At 40.4% G+C, this 16,299-nt stretch overlaps 1 protein-coding gene across 1 annotated transcript in view; it reads left to right on the top strand.

Moving 5' to 3' along the window:
- Window positions 1-14,870, top strand: part of LOC149840565 (P-loop containing nucleoside triphosphate hydrolases superfamily protein) — a 34,157-nt gene extending 19,287 nt beyond the window's left edge. Inside the window, exons 10-14 of the mRNA XM_090005094.1 lie at window positions 13,173-13,256; window positions 13,333-13,428; window positions 13,562-13,689; window positions 14,317-14,419; window positions 14,629-14,870. Of these exons, the coding sequence (XP_089861220.1) occupies window positions 13,173-13,256; window positions 13,333-13,428; window positions 13,562-13,689; window positions 14,317-14,418 (410 nt within the window). The 3' untranslated portion in view covers window position 14,419; window positions 14,629-14,870. The remainder of the gene's footprint in view (window positions 1-13,172; window positions 13,257-13,332; window positions 13,429-13,561; window positions 13,690-14,316; window positions 14,420-14,628) is intronic.
- Window positions 14,871-16,299: the final 1,429 nt, after the last annotated feature.

Here is a 16,299-nt window from a genome sequence, read left to right as displayed (position 1 = left end):
GAGTGTTGATGGAGGGGGAGACGGTGGCTGCCTGTGCGTACCGTCGCCGGAGTCTGGATTGCCGGCGTGGGTGTAGGAGAAAGCTGCAGGGGCTAAGGGGGAAAGGCAAAATCGAGAGGGTAAGCCCCCCCCTCCCCCCTCCCTGTCGATAAACCCCTTTTAGGGTTCGACTGCAAAAGAAATTTGGATCTAGGTCGGGTCGGGTTCGGACCCGACCCAACCTGGATCCAAAACGTAATTTAAAAATCAAAATGGACATTTTTGGACTCGATCAAAGTTGTCTGAGTCCAAAATGTGGACGAACTCGGCCTCGACTCATTGACCGAGTCCGACTCGGCGTTGATCGAGTTCGGGCCGAGTCCGAAGCCGCACCCGAGTCCGCACTCGTGTCGGGGCGTGTCGACTCGGGTGCGGCACCTCCTTAGCCGAGTCCGTGTGACATAGATATTGGGTCAAATCTCAACCAACCCATATCTGACCAGTTTGCAACCTTACATGCTACATCGTTACTTTTTAACCTTTTTCTTTTTTGTTGTTCTTATATTCTAGTGGATCATTTGTAGCTCTTCCTGCAATGGGTAGGAGAATATATCTATATTTAGGTTTCCATTGTATCTTGTACCCTAGTTTGTTAGTGTCGATCTTGGAATTTAAGGTGATTAAATTCTTTTAGATGGAATTTTACCTATATTATCGTTTGCCAAAATTACAACGACAATATCACGATATTTTGAAAATATCGCCGATATATGTGACATATATATATATATATATATATATATAGGAAAGGGGGGCCATCCAACCAAAGGAAGGTCCAAAATCTACAACCGATGATAATTGATGGCGTTCCTTCTCTAACAATTGAGTTTTTCATCGATCGGACTTTACATATTGGATTTTTATCATTCATTTAGTGAGTGTCATGTTTTGGTTGATGAATTTTTGATGTTTAGATGTGTTTTTGAAAGCACTAAAAATCAATGTTCTACAATACTTTGTATTGTAAAGTTTTAAATGCATTGTGACTTGTGAGCTGATTTTTCACGTTTCGAAAAACATGCCTATATGTTGTAAAGTCTTCGTGTAAAGCATATTTCTTACTAAATAAATTATAAAGAACAAATATATGAGATCCGATCGATGAGATGCTCACGCATTAGAGAAGGGAAGCCGTCCAATTGACATTGGTTGTAGATTTTGGACCTTCCTTGGGTTGGATGGTCCGCCTTCCCTATATGTGCACACATATCTATATATGTTTGTATGTCTACAATCATATCCAATACATGTGGGATGCGTAGAACGACCTATATATATATATATATATATATATATATATAGCACGAAAAAGAGTAGCCTAGTGCATAGTGACAAAAGTTAAAAACGATGAAATATCAGCAGCAAAAAATCACAAGAATTTGAATTTTTATTGAAATTCTTGTATTTTTTGACAAAATATCGACAATAAAAATTAAATAAAAATATGAAAACTAATTTTTATAAGGAGATATAAATAAAAATATTTAAAACTAAAAAACCACATGGTTTTTAATGATAAATAGCTGATAAAAACATACATATCACATTTAAAGCATGATATTTGTGTTTTTGACAAAAAATTCACAAGAAATTACCGTTTTTAACTTTCGGGTAATTTCTCGTGATATTTTCTCAGATTTATCACTATGGCCTAGTGTGTAGGCACAACAATGAACTGCGACCAACCCTATATATATTTCATTGTCATAGATATTGGCAATATTTTCATATCACGATATTATCACTGTAATTTCAGCAAACGATAATATAGGTAAAATATTGTGATATTTTGAAAATATCTCCAATTTGATAATATCATGATATTATCAATTATTTTTACATCTTAAATATGTTTTTTCTTCATTCTTTTACATTTTACTTATTTTATTAGATATGTATTTTTTGTTTAAACATGATATTTTCTTACTTATTTTTGTTATTTGTTTATATTTTTTAAGCCCTGAGATTTATCATCAAACCTATAATATCACTAGCAATAGCTGATACCGATATTTGTGACTATGACACACACACATACATATATATATATACATACACACACACACACACATATATATATATATATATATATATATATATATATAGAGAGAGAGAGAGAGAGAGAGAGAGAGAGAGAGAGAGAGAGAGAGAGAGAGAGAGAGAGAGTAGCTGCCAATGCTGCTCCCGCCAACCGTGGCCAACACAATAGCTATGGATGGTGTGCAATTTTTTTTCCTGCTGATTGGGTCTTTAGCGGCAGATAGCGCCCGCCGCCAAAGCGTTATATAACTCACGCACGGGGTGCACCAACGTCATCCATCACCCGCGATGGACGACGCTGGTGCATTGGCAATCGTTGGCAGCTACTGTCTCTCTCTCTCTCTCTATATATATATATATATACACACACACACACACATACACTAGCTTACAAGTATATGTTCCGATACACTTGGGATGTGTATAGTGACCAATACATATATCTTGTTGGACTTAATTTTTTATTTCTTTGTTATTTCTCCGCTACTTGTGTTTGGAGTATCATTATAAGTATGTCTTTTCATGCTAAGTAAGTTTCTTTTGAGGACTCCTTGAAGCCTGTCTTGAACTAGTCGAGAATCTGGCCTACCAATGTGCCAACTTAGTTTAAGTGAACTGTCATTGAATAGTGTTGTTTGTGCAAGTAGTTTGAGCTGGTCAAGGCTGTTAAATGCGATAAGGCGAAGCGAGGCGTTGAAGCGTAAGCTTCATGATCAAAATAATAAAATATATAATATTAATAAAATAATGAAAATTTTAAATAAGAACTACTAATAAACGACAGTATACAATAAATACTACTTTCCTATAATTAACTCGTATTATTCATTTTCTTATATGCATGCACATGTAAACCACAATTAAGTTAGACTCTATGTCACACAGACTCAGCTAAGGAGGTGCCGCACCCGAGTCGACACGCCCCGACACGGGTGCGGACTCGGGTGCGGCTTCAGACTCGGCCCGGACTCGGTCAACGCCGAGTCGGACTCGGTCAACGAGTCCAGGCCGAGTCCGTCCACATTTTGGACTCGGTCAACTTTGACCCAGTCCAAAAATGTCCCTAAAAAACCAATTTTTTCTATTTTTTATTCAAAAAAAAATATATATATATATATATAAAAAGAGTGACAATGCTGCAGTCACAGACTTTGACTGTGCTGCAGTCACAGACTGTGCACAGTCTGTGCAGTGTGCACAGTGCACAGTCTGTGACTGTGCACAGTCACAGTTTGTGACTGTGCACACACAGACTGTGCTGTGGCATTTTAAAAATAAAATAAAATTATATATATATATATATATATATATATATATATTTTGCCGAGTCCCCGTGTCCAAAAAGTTTAAAATTGTGCCGCACCCGCACCCGCACCCGCACCCGCACCCATGTGACATAGGTTAGACTCATAGTGCAAGATAAAACAAGTTATATCTACAATCATGAAATCATATTGAATACATGTGGAGCCATCTTCAAATCGACCTGTTCTAGAAATACCTTCTATGCGCAAAATTTTTGTTGTAATAATAGAGTTCAAATGCACAATTAATACAAAATAAGTTAATTCCTCAACTATTGTACAAAGCTAGACCATGATAGAAATCAGTGTTTGGATCTTGTTATTCCATTATGTATGTAAGTTTTTACAAGGGCTAAAGCAACATCTTATAATGTAACAAAGTTTCAACCCTTATAAAATCGTATTTTACTTTGAAAAATCATAATTCAATAGTCAATTAGCTGATTCTTACTATTTTGACCATGCTATGGGTTGGGTATGACCCGATTTAGACCCGTAGTGAATTTGATTGGGTCAACGATTGGTAACAAAGAAAGGAGTCCAATTAACTATTCGGGTCAGACTCATGAAGTCCAATATGGTTTATGAAATTTTATACCAAAATCGGATCCATCCCGAGTTTCATCCACAAATTTCAATGTAAAAAATATTATTTTATCTAGTTTGGTTTATGTAATCCTTATCGAATCCAAGTATGGTCTTTCTGAAGAAATATCAGATCAGATCCGAATTTGAATATGATATCGACACTTCCTACTCAGATCCGAGTACAGACTCACCTGTAGAATGTGCATATTTTAAGTATTATATGTAACGCCCCGAAATTTAACCTAATTTTTTTTTAAGGATTTTTTTTTTAAAAGCAGAAACAACTAGTAATTCCCGGGTTAAGCATTTCAGAACGATACAGGAAGGTAAAAGCAAACCACACCATTTATTTCCACTTCAATAATAATAAAATCCACATCAGAGTTTTCACATTGTGAATCTCAAAACAAAAAATCTCAATCTGAAAGAAAGCAGAACCGCCAGGGAACAAATAGATCAAGTCTGGGTCAGCGCCTCATCCCGCATCGCTCATAGAACTACTCTTCTCCTGAAAATAATAGAAATTATAGGAATTAGACTACCACGTCTAAGTAGGAAAACTATAATTATTCTTACAAGTAGATCATGTGTCAAGTGTGATGTGGGTGTCGTGTTTGAATTTCAGTCTAACATAAACACATAAGGAATTCGATGCAACAACAATCATAGACATATATCTGAATAGAAAGGTAGATTATGTAACAGTTATACTTAAGCACAAAAAACATTTTATGCAACTACAACAATTAAGCAAGGTATTAAGCGATTAAAGCAGAACTTACACTAACATGAATAACATCCATAATATGAATTCAATTAACTAATAAATACACAATTTAGGCTGTCGTTTCCTCATATGCACCGAATATAAAGCATGATGAAAGAGTAAACAATTGTCTCTTTAATGACTCCAACACAGTGATACCTAATTGTTCTAGTTAATGTTTATCTTTTCTTATCCCGCGGGTACACACGGGCCAAGGCAACCATCACAGAAGAGAACGTTCGGGGGTATATTATTTAAGGTTGTTTTATTAACCCGAACATTCTAACTGTGACTGAAATCCCAAGGGAGCGACCAGTGACCGAGAGAAACTCCCAAATGCCAAAACCAAAACAGGATGCATCCCTAACTTCTGCAGAAGAACATGGAACTACCGCCTAGGACACAATTGGTAGTCCGGGTCCCCCGACTCTGAGGACTGGGACCAACGAGTCGCTTTACGCTCGAAACCAAACACATATCCCCAGAGTTTTGTACCACTTACCCTCTCCAAGGTAAGCCTGAAACTGAGTGGGTTAATCTTTTCATTTAGTTAATTTCCCGAAGTATGGGGCACTTCCCCAACTTCTTTCTACTATCATAGTAGTAGGATTCTCAACCTTAGTCATCTTACCCAGGTGTATAAAACCGTCTCAGTCATTTGTCATTTTAATTGCATAACCCACCCACAGTGCTCCGGTGCCTTTAAACCAGTCAAACACACAAGTTATTATTTAATTTCCTTACCAATATACTTGAACCAGACCACACACCTTCATTAGGCACTTAACCCGTATCGGGTAGTTCACTCTGTCTTGCCCATTAGGCAAGGCACATGTCTAAAGATTGCAGCGTACACCAAGTTATGTGCTGAATCAACATCTAATATATAACAGCTTCTATGTATGCTTAGCATAATTTATTATCATGCAGGGTCTCAATATGAAAATTTCCAACAAACCTGGTAACTACCAGTATCTTCAATAGTTAACATGAGTTATCATAAGCATACCATATCTCCCAACATAATACATAGACAAAAATAGGCTAACCGGAATTTACCTAGACAAGTTAGGGTTTACATAATTATATAGTGTCAATCGGCCAGCATAAACATGCTATATTTTACAGGATGAAACCATTAGCATCAGTCAACATAAATTCTGTTATGTTTAACATAGGTTTACATAATAAGTTAATCAACATAGGCTGATTATAAACTATGCTAAGTTCAGCATAACTTTCCAGACTAAACCATCAACATTGAGCAATAACAAGAATATCAAGTGGGTGATCAGAATTAACATGGAAAACTTATAATCACAAAGCAACAACTGTACCAATCGGCCAGCATCAACATGCTATATTTTACAGGATGAAACCATTAGCATCAGTCAACATAAATTATGTTATGTTTAACATAGGTTTACATAATAATTTAATCAGCATAGGCTGATTTTAAACTATGCTAAGTTCAGCATAACTTTCCAGACTAAACCATCAACATCGAGCAATAACAAGAATATCAAGTGGGTGATCAGAATTAACATGGAAAACTTATAATCACAAAGCAACAGCTGTACCAATCGGCCAGCATCAATCAACACAAGCATGATATATGATTCAGAATAAGAAAGATATGATCTCTTAAACAAGATTTTCATAAGCCTAATTTGTATTACAACATTACTTTTTAAAAAAAAAACAGCATGCATCATCACAAGCCTGGAAGCAACCCCTCCGAATTTGGGTTTATCCATTGCTACCTCTAAAGTTATCTCTTTACGAAACTGTGAAACACGGACAGTCCCCTCTTTATTTTTACCTATGTTATTTTTTTTTTGTATAACAATCTGAACCCCTCCCCCAAATCGCAGATTTTGGGGATTTTGGTTTGGGGTCGACAGCCGACCCCCAAATTGGAGATACCCTTGAATAACAAGGAACAGATACAACTGTTTAGGTATTTGAGAATCCCATGACAGAACTCAGCCACAAGTTTATCCCATTCGCATTCCCTCTCCCTTCGTTATACGCACCCCATATAAATCCTTCGGTTTGGGTTTTAGACAACCCGCACCCTACCAAACCCATGATGAACCTGAAAAAAAATCACAGAAATCCTACCATTTTACGGCGAAGTTGTTGCGGCAGCTACGGGAGGAGGTCGGTTGCGTCTCCTGACAGGGCTTCACACAGCAGGCCCGAGCTCGGGGGTGATCCGAGGGTTTAGAGAGAGAAGAGAGTGAGAGAGAGAGAGGTTCGGGGTCCCCTCTTTGTAGGAGGGTGGCCTCCCGAAAAGGAAGGAGCTCCTCCTCCTCCCGGTGGCTGCGGTGTGCTCCCCCAGCTCCCATCTCCTTATGTGTTAGGGTTCGGCTGAACCCTAACACCCGATAACTCAGGGGAGAGGGTTTTCCCTCTCAAAACTTTTTATCGGGCAACCCATATCGGGTTGCCCCCCCCCCCCCCCTTATTAACCCCTCTTTTAATTTAACAGGGGGTGGGTCGGGTCGGGGTCCGAACCACGACCCGAAATGCTGGACCCAAATTTGATTTGGGTCCGGGTCGCTTAAACAGCAGTGGACCCAAGGGTTGGATCCACTTGGGTCCGAACCGTGGATTTGAAATATCTAATTTCTTAAATATTTATTTATATACTATTACTAAAATACTCTAATATCTGAAATTTTCTTTTGGGTCCAATAACGGATCCTAGGCCCAAATCCACATAATTCTTAAGTTTTAGTGTAAAATTTGTGGTTCTTACATCCTTTCCTCCTAAAAAAAAATTTCGTCCTCGAAATTTACCTGTCGGTGTTTACTCGAACAGCTCGGGGTATTTTTCTCGCATATTAGCCTCCGGTTCCCACGTGCTTTCATCGATGCCATGGTGTTGCCATCTCACCTTAACGAGAGGAATGGTCTTTGATCTCAAGACTCGCTCACTTCGTTCCAATATCTCCACTGGTTTTTCTTCCATTGTTAGGTCTTCCCTTATATCTACGTCCTCATATTGGATGACATGCGACGGATCTTGAAGATATTTTCTTAACATAGATACATGGAATACATTATGTATCTGAGCATACTGAGGAGGTAGGGCTATACGATAGGCTGTTTCTCCAACCCGTTCCAAAATCTCAAAAGGTCCGACATATCTGGGACTCAATTTTCCTTTCTTACCAAAACGAAACACACTTTTGGTGGGTGATACCTTCACAAAGACTCGATCCCCCACATCAAAAGTGAGCTCCCTGCGCCTTTAATCTGCATAACTCTTTTGTCGACTCTGGGCTGTGAGCAGTCTATCTCTTATCATCTTTATCTGTTGGGTGTAATGTTGTAACACGATTGGTGATTCTACCGACCGTTCTCCAATTTCATCCCAATACACAGGTGATCTACATGGTCTCCCGTACAGAGCTTCGAAAGGAGCCATGCCAATACTCGCATGGTAACTATTATTGTAAGCATATTCGGCTAAAATAACATGCTTGTCCCACTCACCTTTCCAATCCAGCATACATGCTCGCAGCATATCTTCTAGTGTCTGGATAGTCCTCTCTGATTGTCCGTCAGTCTGGGGATGAAAAGCGGTACTCAGCTTCAGTTTCGTACCCAAGGCCTGTTGCAACTGACCCCAAAACCGAGAAGTAAATCGAGGATCTCGATCTGATATAATAGAGACTGGTACTCCATCCAGTCGAACAACCTCTCTGATGTATAAGTCTGCTAAGCTCTCGAGGGATTGATTTATTCGTATGGGTAGAAAATGAGCCGATTTAGTCAGTCGATCCACTATGACCCATATCGCGTCATGTTGTTTCCGTGTTTTCGGCAAACCCACCACGAAGTCCATGGTGATTTCTTCCCATTTCCACCGTGGAATCTCCATTTGCTGCATCATTCCACCAGGCTTCTGATGTTCCACCTTGACTTGCTGACAAGTCAAACACTTCGAGACATAACTTGCGACCTCACGCTTCATTCCATTCCACCAATACCCACGTTGTAAATCTTTAAACATTTTCGTGCCTCCTGGGTGTATGGTGTATTTGGACCTATGTGCTTCACCCAATAGTTCTTCCTTCAACTTGGGATCACTAGGGACCCAAAGTCGCTTTTTCATCCAAATACTGCCATCTTCCTTGAGTGAGAAATGTGACTTCTCTTGTTGGGCTAGTGACTTCAATTTCTCATATTGGGGATCCTCTTTCTGACCTTCAATAATCTTTGTAAGGATCTCCGGATAAACAGATAAATTAGATAACTTGATACTCCCCACGACATCTGAAAACGGTTTCCAATCCATGAATTCCTCCACCAAATTCCACCCTTTTGTCAATAGACTGGACAAACTACAACCAGCTTTGCGACTGAGAGAGTCAGCTACCACATTTGCCTTTCCTGGGTGATAGGAAATGGTAAAATCGTAATCCTTTATAAACTCCAACCATCGTCGTTGTCGCATGTTCAACTCTTTCTGGGAAAACAGGTACTTGAGACTTTTGTGATCAGTAAATACCTCGAATTGTTCCCCATACAGGTAATGTCGCCATATTTTCAACGCGAACACCACGGCTGCCAATTCGAGATCATGAGTTGGGTAGTTTCGTTCATGAATCTTTAATTGGCGAGAGGCATAAGCTATCACCTTACCATTTTGCATTAAAACACATCCCAACCCAGTACCTGATGCGTCGGAGTAGACCACAAAACCACCATGACCTGAAGGTAAAGCCAACACTGGTGCGGTGGTAAGCTTCTTCTTTAAGATTTGGAAACTCTCCTCACACTTATCCGTCCATTCGAACTTGATTCCTTTCCTCAGGAGCTTGGTCATGGGCATAGCAATCCGTGAAAAGTCCTGAATGAATCTTCTATAATAGCTGTGACTGAAATCCCAAGGGAGCGGCCAGTGACCGAGAGAAACTCCCAAATGCCAAAACCAAAACAGGATGCATCCCTAACTTCTGCAGAAGAACATGGAACTACCGCCTAGGACACAATTGGTAGTCCGGGTCCCCCGACTCTGAGGACTGGGACCAACGAGTCGCTTTACGCTCGAAACCAAACACATGTCCTCAGAGTTTTGTACCACTTACCCTCTCCAAGGTAAGCCTGAAACTGAGTGGGTTAATCTTTTCATTTAGTTAATTTCCCGAAGTATGGGGCACTTCCCCAACTTCTTTCTACTATCATAGTAGTAGGATTCTCAACCTTAGTCATCTTACCCAGGTGTATAGAACCGTCTCAGTCATTTGTCATTTTAATTGCATAACCCACCCACAGTGCTCCGGTGCCTTTAAACCAGTCAAGCACACAAGTTATTATTTAATTTCCTTACCAATATACTTGAACCAGACCACACACCTTCATTAGGAACTTAACCCGTATCGGGTAGTTCACTCTGTCTTGCCCATTAGGCAAGGCACATGTCTAAAGATTGCAGCGTACACCAAGTTATGTGTTGAATCAACATCTAATATATAACAGCTTCTATGTATGCTCAGCATAATTTATTATCATGCAGGGTCTCAATATGAAAATTTCCAACAAACCTGGTAACTACCAGTATCTTCAATAGTTAACATGAGTTATCATAAGCATACCATATCTCCCAACATAATACATAGACAAAAATAGGCTAACCGGAATTTACCTAGACAAGTTAGGGTTTACATAATTGTATAGTGTCAATCGGCCAGCATAAACATGCTATATTTTACAGGATGAAACCATTAGCATCAGTCAACATAAATTATGTTATGTTTAACATAGGTTTACATAATAATTTAATCAACATAGGCTGATTATAAACTATGCTAAGTTCAGCATAACTTTCCAGACTAAACCATCAACATTGAGCAATAACAAGAATATCAAGTGGGTGATCAGAATTAACATGGAAAACTTATAATCACAAAGCAACAGCTGTACCAATCGGCCAGCATCAACATGCTATATTTTACAGGATGAAACCATTAGCATCAGTCAACATAAATTATGTTATGTTTAACATAGGTTTACATAATAATTTAATCAACATAGGCTGATTTTAAACTATGCTAAGTTCAGCATAACTTTCCAGACTAAACCATCAACATCGAGCAATAACAAGAATATCAAGTGGGTGATCAGAATTAACATGGAAAACTTATAATCACAAAGCAACAACTGTACCAATCGGCCAGCATCAATCAACACAAGCATGATATATGATTCAGAATAAGAAAGATATGATCTCTTAAACAAGATTTTCATAAGCCTAATTTGTATTACAACATTACTTTTTAAAAAAAAAACAGCATGCATCATCACAAGCCTGGAAGCAACCCCTCCAAATTTGGGTTTATCCATTGCTACCTCTAAAGTTATCTCTTTACGAAACTGTGAAACACGGACAGTCCCCTCTTTATTTTTACCTATGTTATTTTATTTTTATTTTTTATTTTTTGTATAACAATCTGAAACCCCTCCCCCAAATCGCAGATTTTGGGGATTTTGGTTTGGGGTCGACAGCCGACCCCCAAATTGGAGATACCCTTGAATAACAAGGAACAGATACAACTGTTTAGGGATTTGAGAATCCCATGACAGAACTCAACCACAAGTTTATCCCATTCGCATTCCCTCTCCCTTCGTTATACGCACCCCCATATAAATCCTTCGGTTTGGGTTTTAGACAACCCGCACCCTACCAAACCCATGATGAACCTGAAAAAAAATCACAGAAATCCTACCATTTTACGGCAAAGTTGTTGCGGCAGCTACGGGAGGAGGTCGGTTGCGTCTCCTGACAGGGCTTCACACAGCAGGCCCGAGCTCGGGGGTGATCCGAGGGTTTAGAGAGAGAAGAGAGTGAAAGAGAGAATAGAACAGAGAGAGAGAGAGAGGTTCGGGGTCCCCTCTTTGTAGGAGGGTGGCCTCTCGAAAAGGAAGGAGCTCCTCCTCCTCCCGGCGGCTGCGGTGTGCTCCCCCAGCTCCCATCTCCTTATGTGTTAGGGTTCGGCTGAACCCTAACACCCGATAACTCAGGAGAGAGGGTTTTCCCTCTCAAAACTTTTTATCGGGCAACCCATATCGGGTTGCCCCCCCCCCCCCCCCCCCCTTATTAACCCCTCTTTTAATTTAACAAGGGGTGGGTCGGGTCCGGGTCCGAACCACGACCCGAAATGCTGGACCCAAATTTGATTTGGGTCCGGGTCGCTTAAACAGCAGTGGACCCAAGGGTTGGATCCACTTGGGTCCGAACCGTGGATTTGAAATATCTAATTTCTTAAATATTTATTTATATACTATTACTAAAATACTCTAATATCCGAAATTTTCTTTTGGGTCCAATAACGGATCCTAGGCCCAAATCCACATAATTCTTAAGTTTTAGTGTAAAATTTGTGGTTCTTACATTATATTTGCTGGAAGTAACTTCTGTTGGATCTGATATTTGATTTGGATCCGACCCACTTACACCCCACTTGGGAAAGCGACCAGGCGAGGCGGTGTCGCCCAACAATACAAAGGAAAGCTTAACAGTAATGAGGGAGAGCTCAAAAAAATGAAAGAACGGTCTACCCGCGTCTCTCTCTCTCTCTGGTCTGAAGCCACCATCGTCGGAGAGAGACCTCTGCCAGAGATCGTCCCTCGCTGGAGAGAGAGATCCACTGTCGGAGGCTCACGCCAGACTTCCTCCATGGACCACCATTACCGGAGACACCCGCCAGAGAGAGAGAGAGAAACCCCTTTTTCCCAAGTTCCTCGCTACACCATCTCTGCCCACTATTGCTCCTCCATCACCAGACCACTGTCACTCTTATCAAACCTAGTTGCTTGCGAACCATCTTTCTCAAATCCCTCTTACCTTCCCCTATATCCACCTGATATCTTTACCACCTTCCTCAAAACCCTCAATCACGGAGAAGGACGACTCCCATACCTAAAGGAAGATCGTCAGGCCGTAGCATTCTATAGGTTTTGGCCGCCAGGGGTTTGAGCGATGGAGTTTGATTGACAGGTTTCGATAGTTCTTGATCGCTGGGCGACAAGGTTTTGATCGACAGGAGTTTGAGCGATAGGGGTTTGAGCGCGTACGCCTTAGAAGCGAAGCGCGCCTCAATGCGAGGCATGCGCTTCACCCATGTGAAGCGTGTGCTTCGAACCTGCAAACGCCTCCCTACAACGCCTCGGTTCCTTGAGCTTGCGCTTGGCCTCTGAGGCGTACGCTTCAGGTACTGAGGCGTTCACCTCTAACAACACTGGAGCTGGTCATATTGCTGAAGTCCCTGCTATCTCAATATAGTCAAATTGCCAATATGCTCATTGGCCTTTATGTATTGATTGATTCCCAGGACTTTACACGACTCTTTTCTTGCAGTGCATTGTCTATGTGCAAGTAACACATTTGTTCATTTTGATTTGATTGTTGGTCTGTAAAACAGGAGCAACAAATAGACCCCAGGAGCTCGATGAAGCAGCACGTAGGCGTCTCACTAAGCGCCTTTACATACCTCTTCCTTCCTCAGGTATGCATTGCCTTTAGATGTTATTTGATCCATCCAAATAAGTAGGTATTACAACACTATAATATTGGTGATGCAGAAGCAAGAGCCTGGATAATACGTAATCTTTTGGCAAAGGATGGTTTGTTTAGCCTCTCAGATGAAGATATCAATTCTGTCTGCAGGTTTACTGAAGGTATAAGGCAATCTATGTCCAGGTTGTCCTTTCTATGTTTTGTCATATGAGTTTCTGCCAAAAAATATCATGATCTGGTTGTTTTTTATTGTTGAGTACTCTGTATTTATTTATTTTCCTTGTTTTACCTTAGGATATTCCGGATCAGACATGAAGAACTTGGTTAAAGATGCATCCATGGGGCCACTTAGGGAAGCACTGAGAGAGGGTGTTGATATTACAAAATTGGAGAAGGATGACATGAGACCTGTTACTCTTCAGGTAATCAGTAAATATTTAGCTGCCCATTGACCAGAGTCAAGATTCTAGCATCTGACAATTTTTTACTGTTGTCGGCGCATTGGATTCCTTTTGCTTGAATCTCTATCCAGCCTGCCCAAGTGTTGGCTGGGTTCAGATTTGAACTTGGGCCAACATGAACATGAACATGAACATGTTAGCCTGGTTGTTATTATCTATTTACCATGAAAAAGTTCCATTTTCACTCCTTCTAGAAACATTTGGACTTGGGTATGGTCAGATATGGGAAGGGCATCTGTCTAAATATATGATTGGAGTCTAATCCAAACCAAGTTTGGATCTGACTAAATCTGACATGCTTCTTGTGCTGTCTTTTTTGTACCTGTATCGGTCCTAATTTGTTCTGGGGCCAAATGGGTCTGCTGACAACCTTGCCCTTAGTCCTAGATTAGGGTTGTGTGGATTCATGCAATTCGACAGATGCCTCTTGTCAGACTTCATGAATTGTCTGAGCAGGTGCTGAGCCACACAGAGTCAATTATTGACATAACTTGACCCAATCTGTTTCCGTTTAATATTTGTGTTGTCCTTGCTTGGTTTAGTTCTGTTCTTGAACCCCTAAAGCAGCTGCTTTGTAATCACTTGTAGGACTTTGAGAAGGCATTGCAAGAAGTGAGGCCTTCTGTCTCAGAGAATGAACTTGGAAGTTACGATGAGTGGAACAAACAATTTGGCAGCCTATCAGTCTAAGGTATGTTTCTGGATAATGAACCTTTGTTTGAACTGTTCAGATAATGTGTTTGCTTGTTGTGATTGGAGGATCCCTATGAAGATTCATTTTTCTTTTCTTAGCAAGCTGGGGTAGCAGCTTTCCTCAATTGTGTGTATCCCATTTAAAGGCTTTTCTTTATTTCTGATTCGTGATGATAGTCCTAAACTGGACATATATGGATGCTTTAGGTTTCCAGAGGATGTCATTTTGGAGAGGGGATGTTGCTTGGTTTATGATGAGCCATGGGAGGAATCAGCGCCTTCTTCTTCTTCTCTGTGTGTAGTGATTTTAGTGCAGCTTGTGATATCCACTCTGTAGATATAAAGATGGAATTTTTCTTTTAGGTAGAAATAGAATAGTTGTCTTTTGAGTCACCCATGTTTCAGTTGGTAAATGCTACTGTTTTCATGCATGGAATTGTAATTTTAACACCTATTAACACCAGAAGGTCCACTGATGATGTTGCTGATTCCATTAGCATTCATGGATAGGTTAGCCATGGAAAGATTTGCTGGTTTCAACCTATGTCACAGGGATTCGGCTAGCAGGGTGCCGCACCCGCGTCAACGCGACTCAACGCGGGTGCGGTCAACCCGTCCCTGGGTGCGTGGACTGCACCCAGGGTCATTTCGGTCCATTTTTTGGATTTTTTTTTAAAAAATTTGCCCTATGAAATGGGCTGCGAAATTTAAAAAAAATCTTGGTGGGGTGGGGGGCTGCCCCCCTATACCTTACCGGCCAGGGGCGGCCCCCGCTAACTGTGTAGCGGGACCCGCGCCCGGGGGAATCCCCGACCCCTTCTATATATATATTTTACATTTTTGCCCCTGCCGCACCCCCCACCCAAGGTTTTTGAAAGTGCCGCACCCGCACCCATGTGACATAGGTTTCAACAGATGATGATGGTGTGTAATGAAACACAGATAAAAAGGATAATGTCACTAAGTGATTGAGAGATGCACAAGCATACAAGCAATAGACCACTAATGGGCAAAAATACAATAAACCAGAAAGTGGCAATTGATTAACACACACTATATGAGAGAGAGAGAGCTAAAAAATATGTAAACTCTTATTGAGAAAAGCTTAAACAAGCACCTTTTTATTTTGATGAGGAAGTTTCCTTCTGAAGTAGGTAATTTCCAGTTGGGGTCACTGACATCCAAGCCCACAGGTGTAAGACACCTGCACACCCAGTGGGAGTCGAACCTGGGATAAAGGGGTCAGCACCTTCTCCCCAAGCCTGCTACCACGTGGGCAATTGAGAAAAAACTGGTACAAACTCTCAATTGTTCCTTGTGAGGTGCTTGCTGCATCAATGAATTCATGATCGAGTTCATAAACTTGTTCACGTTTTGGCTTTGTTGACATTATCACCATCACCATTAAAGCTTGCAGCAGCGTAGCTAGTGTAGGTAAACGAGTTGAACAAACCAAACATGGCATGTTCAGGCTTGAATTGTTTACACTGAGCAATCGACTAGGCTTGTGCTCATGCTTATCCGAACCGAGCTCGAGCTTAGCTCGTCCTTAAACGAGATGAGCCGAACATGAGTGGGCTCATGTAAAAAAATAATTATGTTATTTATGTATGAAATATACATTTTTTATATATTACTCTTATTATGTATATTGCACTTAATAAATCATATTTTACATATATATTTTCATGCATCCTTCACTTTATATGTGTATTCTATGCATTTTTCTATTTATATACTACACTTAAAATATATATCACATATATAAAATATGTGTATATTTTATCTATACGAATTGAGCCGAGCTGAACACCTCGTGTTCAACTCAACTCATTTAAGCTAAATGAGCTGCCTGCGGCTTGGCTTGCCAACTATATG

This window comes from Nuphar pumila, chromosome 4 (assembly GCF_984573655.1).
Source record: "Nuphar pumila chromosome 4, dmNupPumi1.hap1.1, whole genome shotgun sequence".
In the NCBI taxonomy this organism is placed as follows: Eukaryota; Viridiplantae; Streptophyta; class Magnoliopsida; order Nymphaeales; family Nymphaeaceae; genus Nuphar; species Nuphar pumila.
This window is presented reverse-complemented; position numbering and strand designations above follow the sequence as displayed.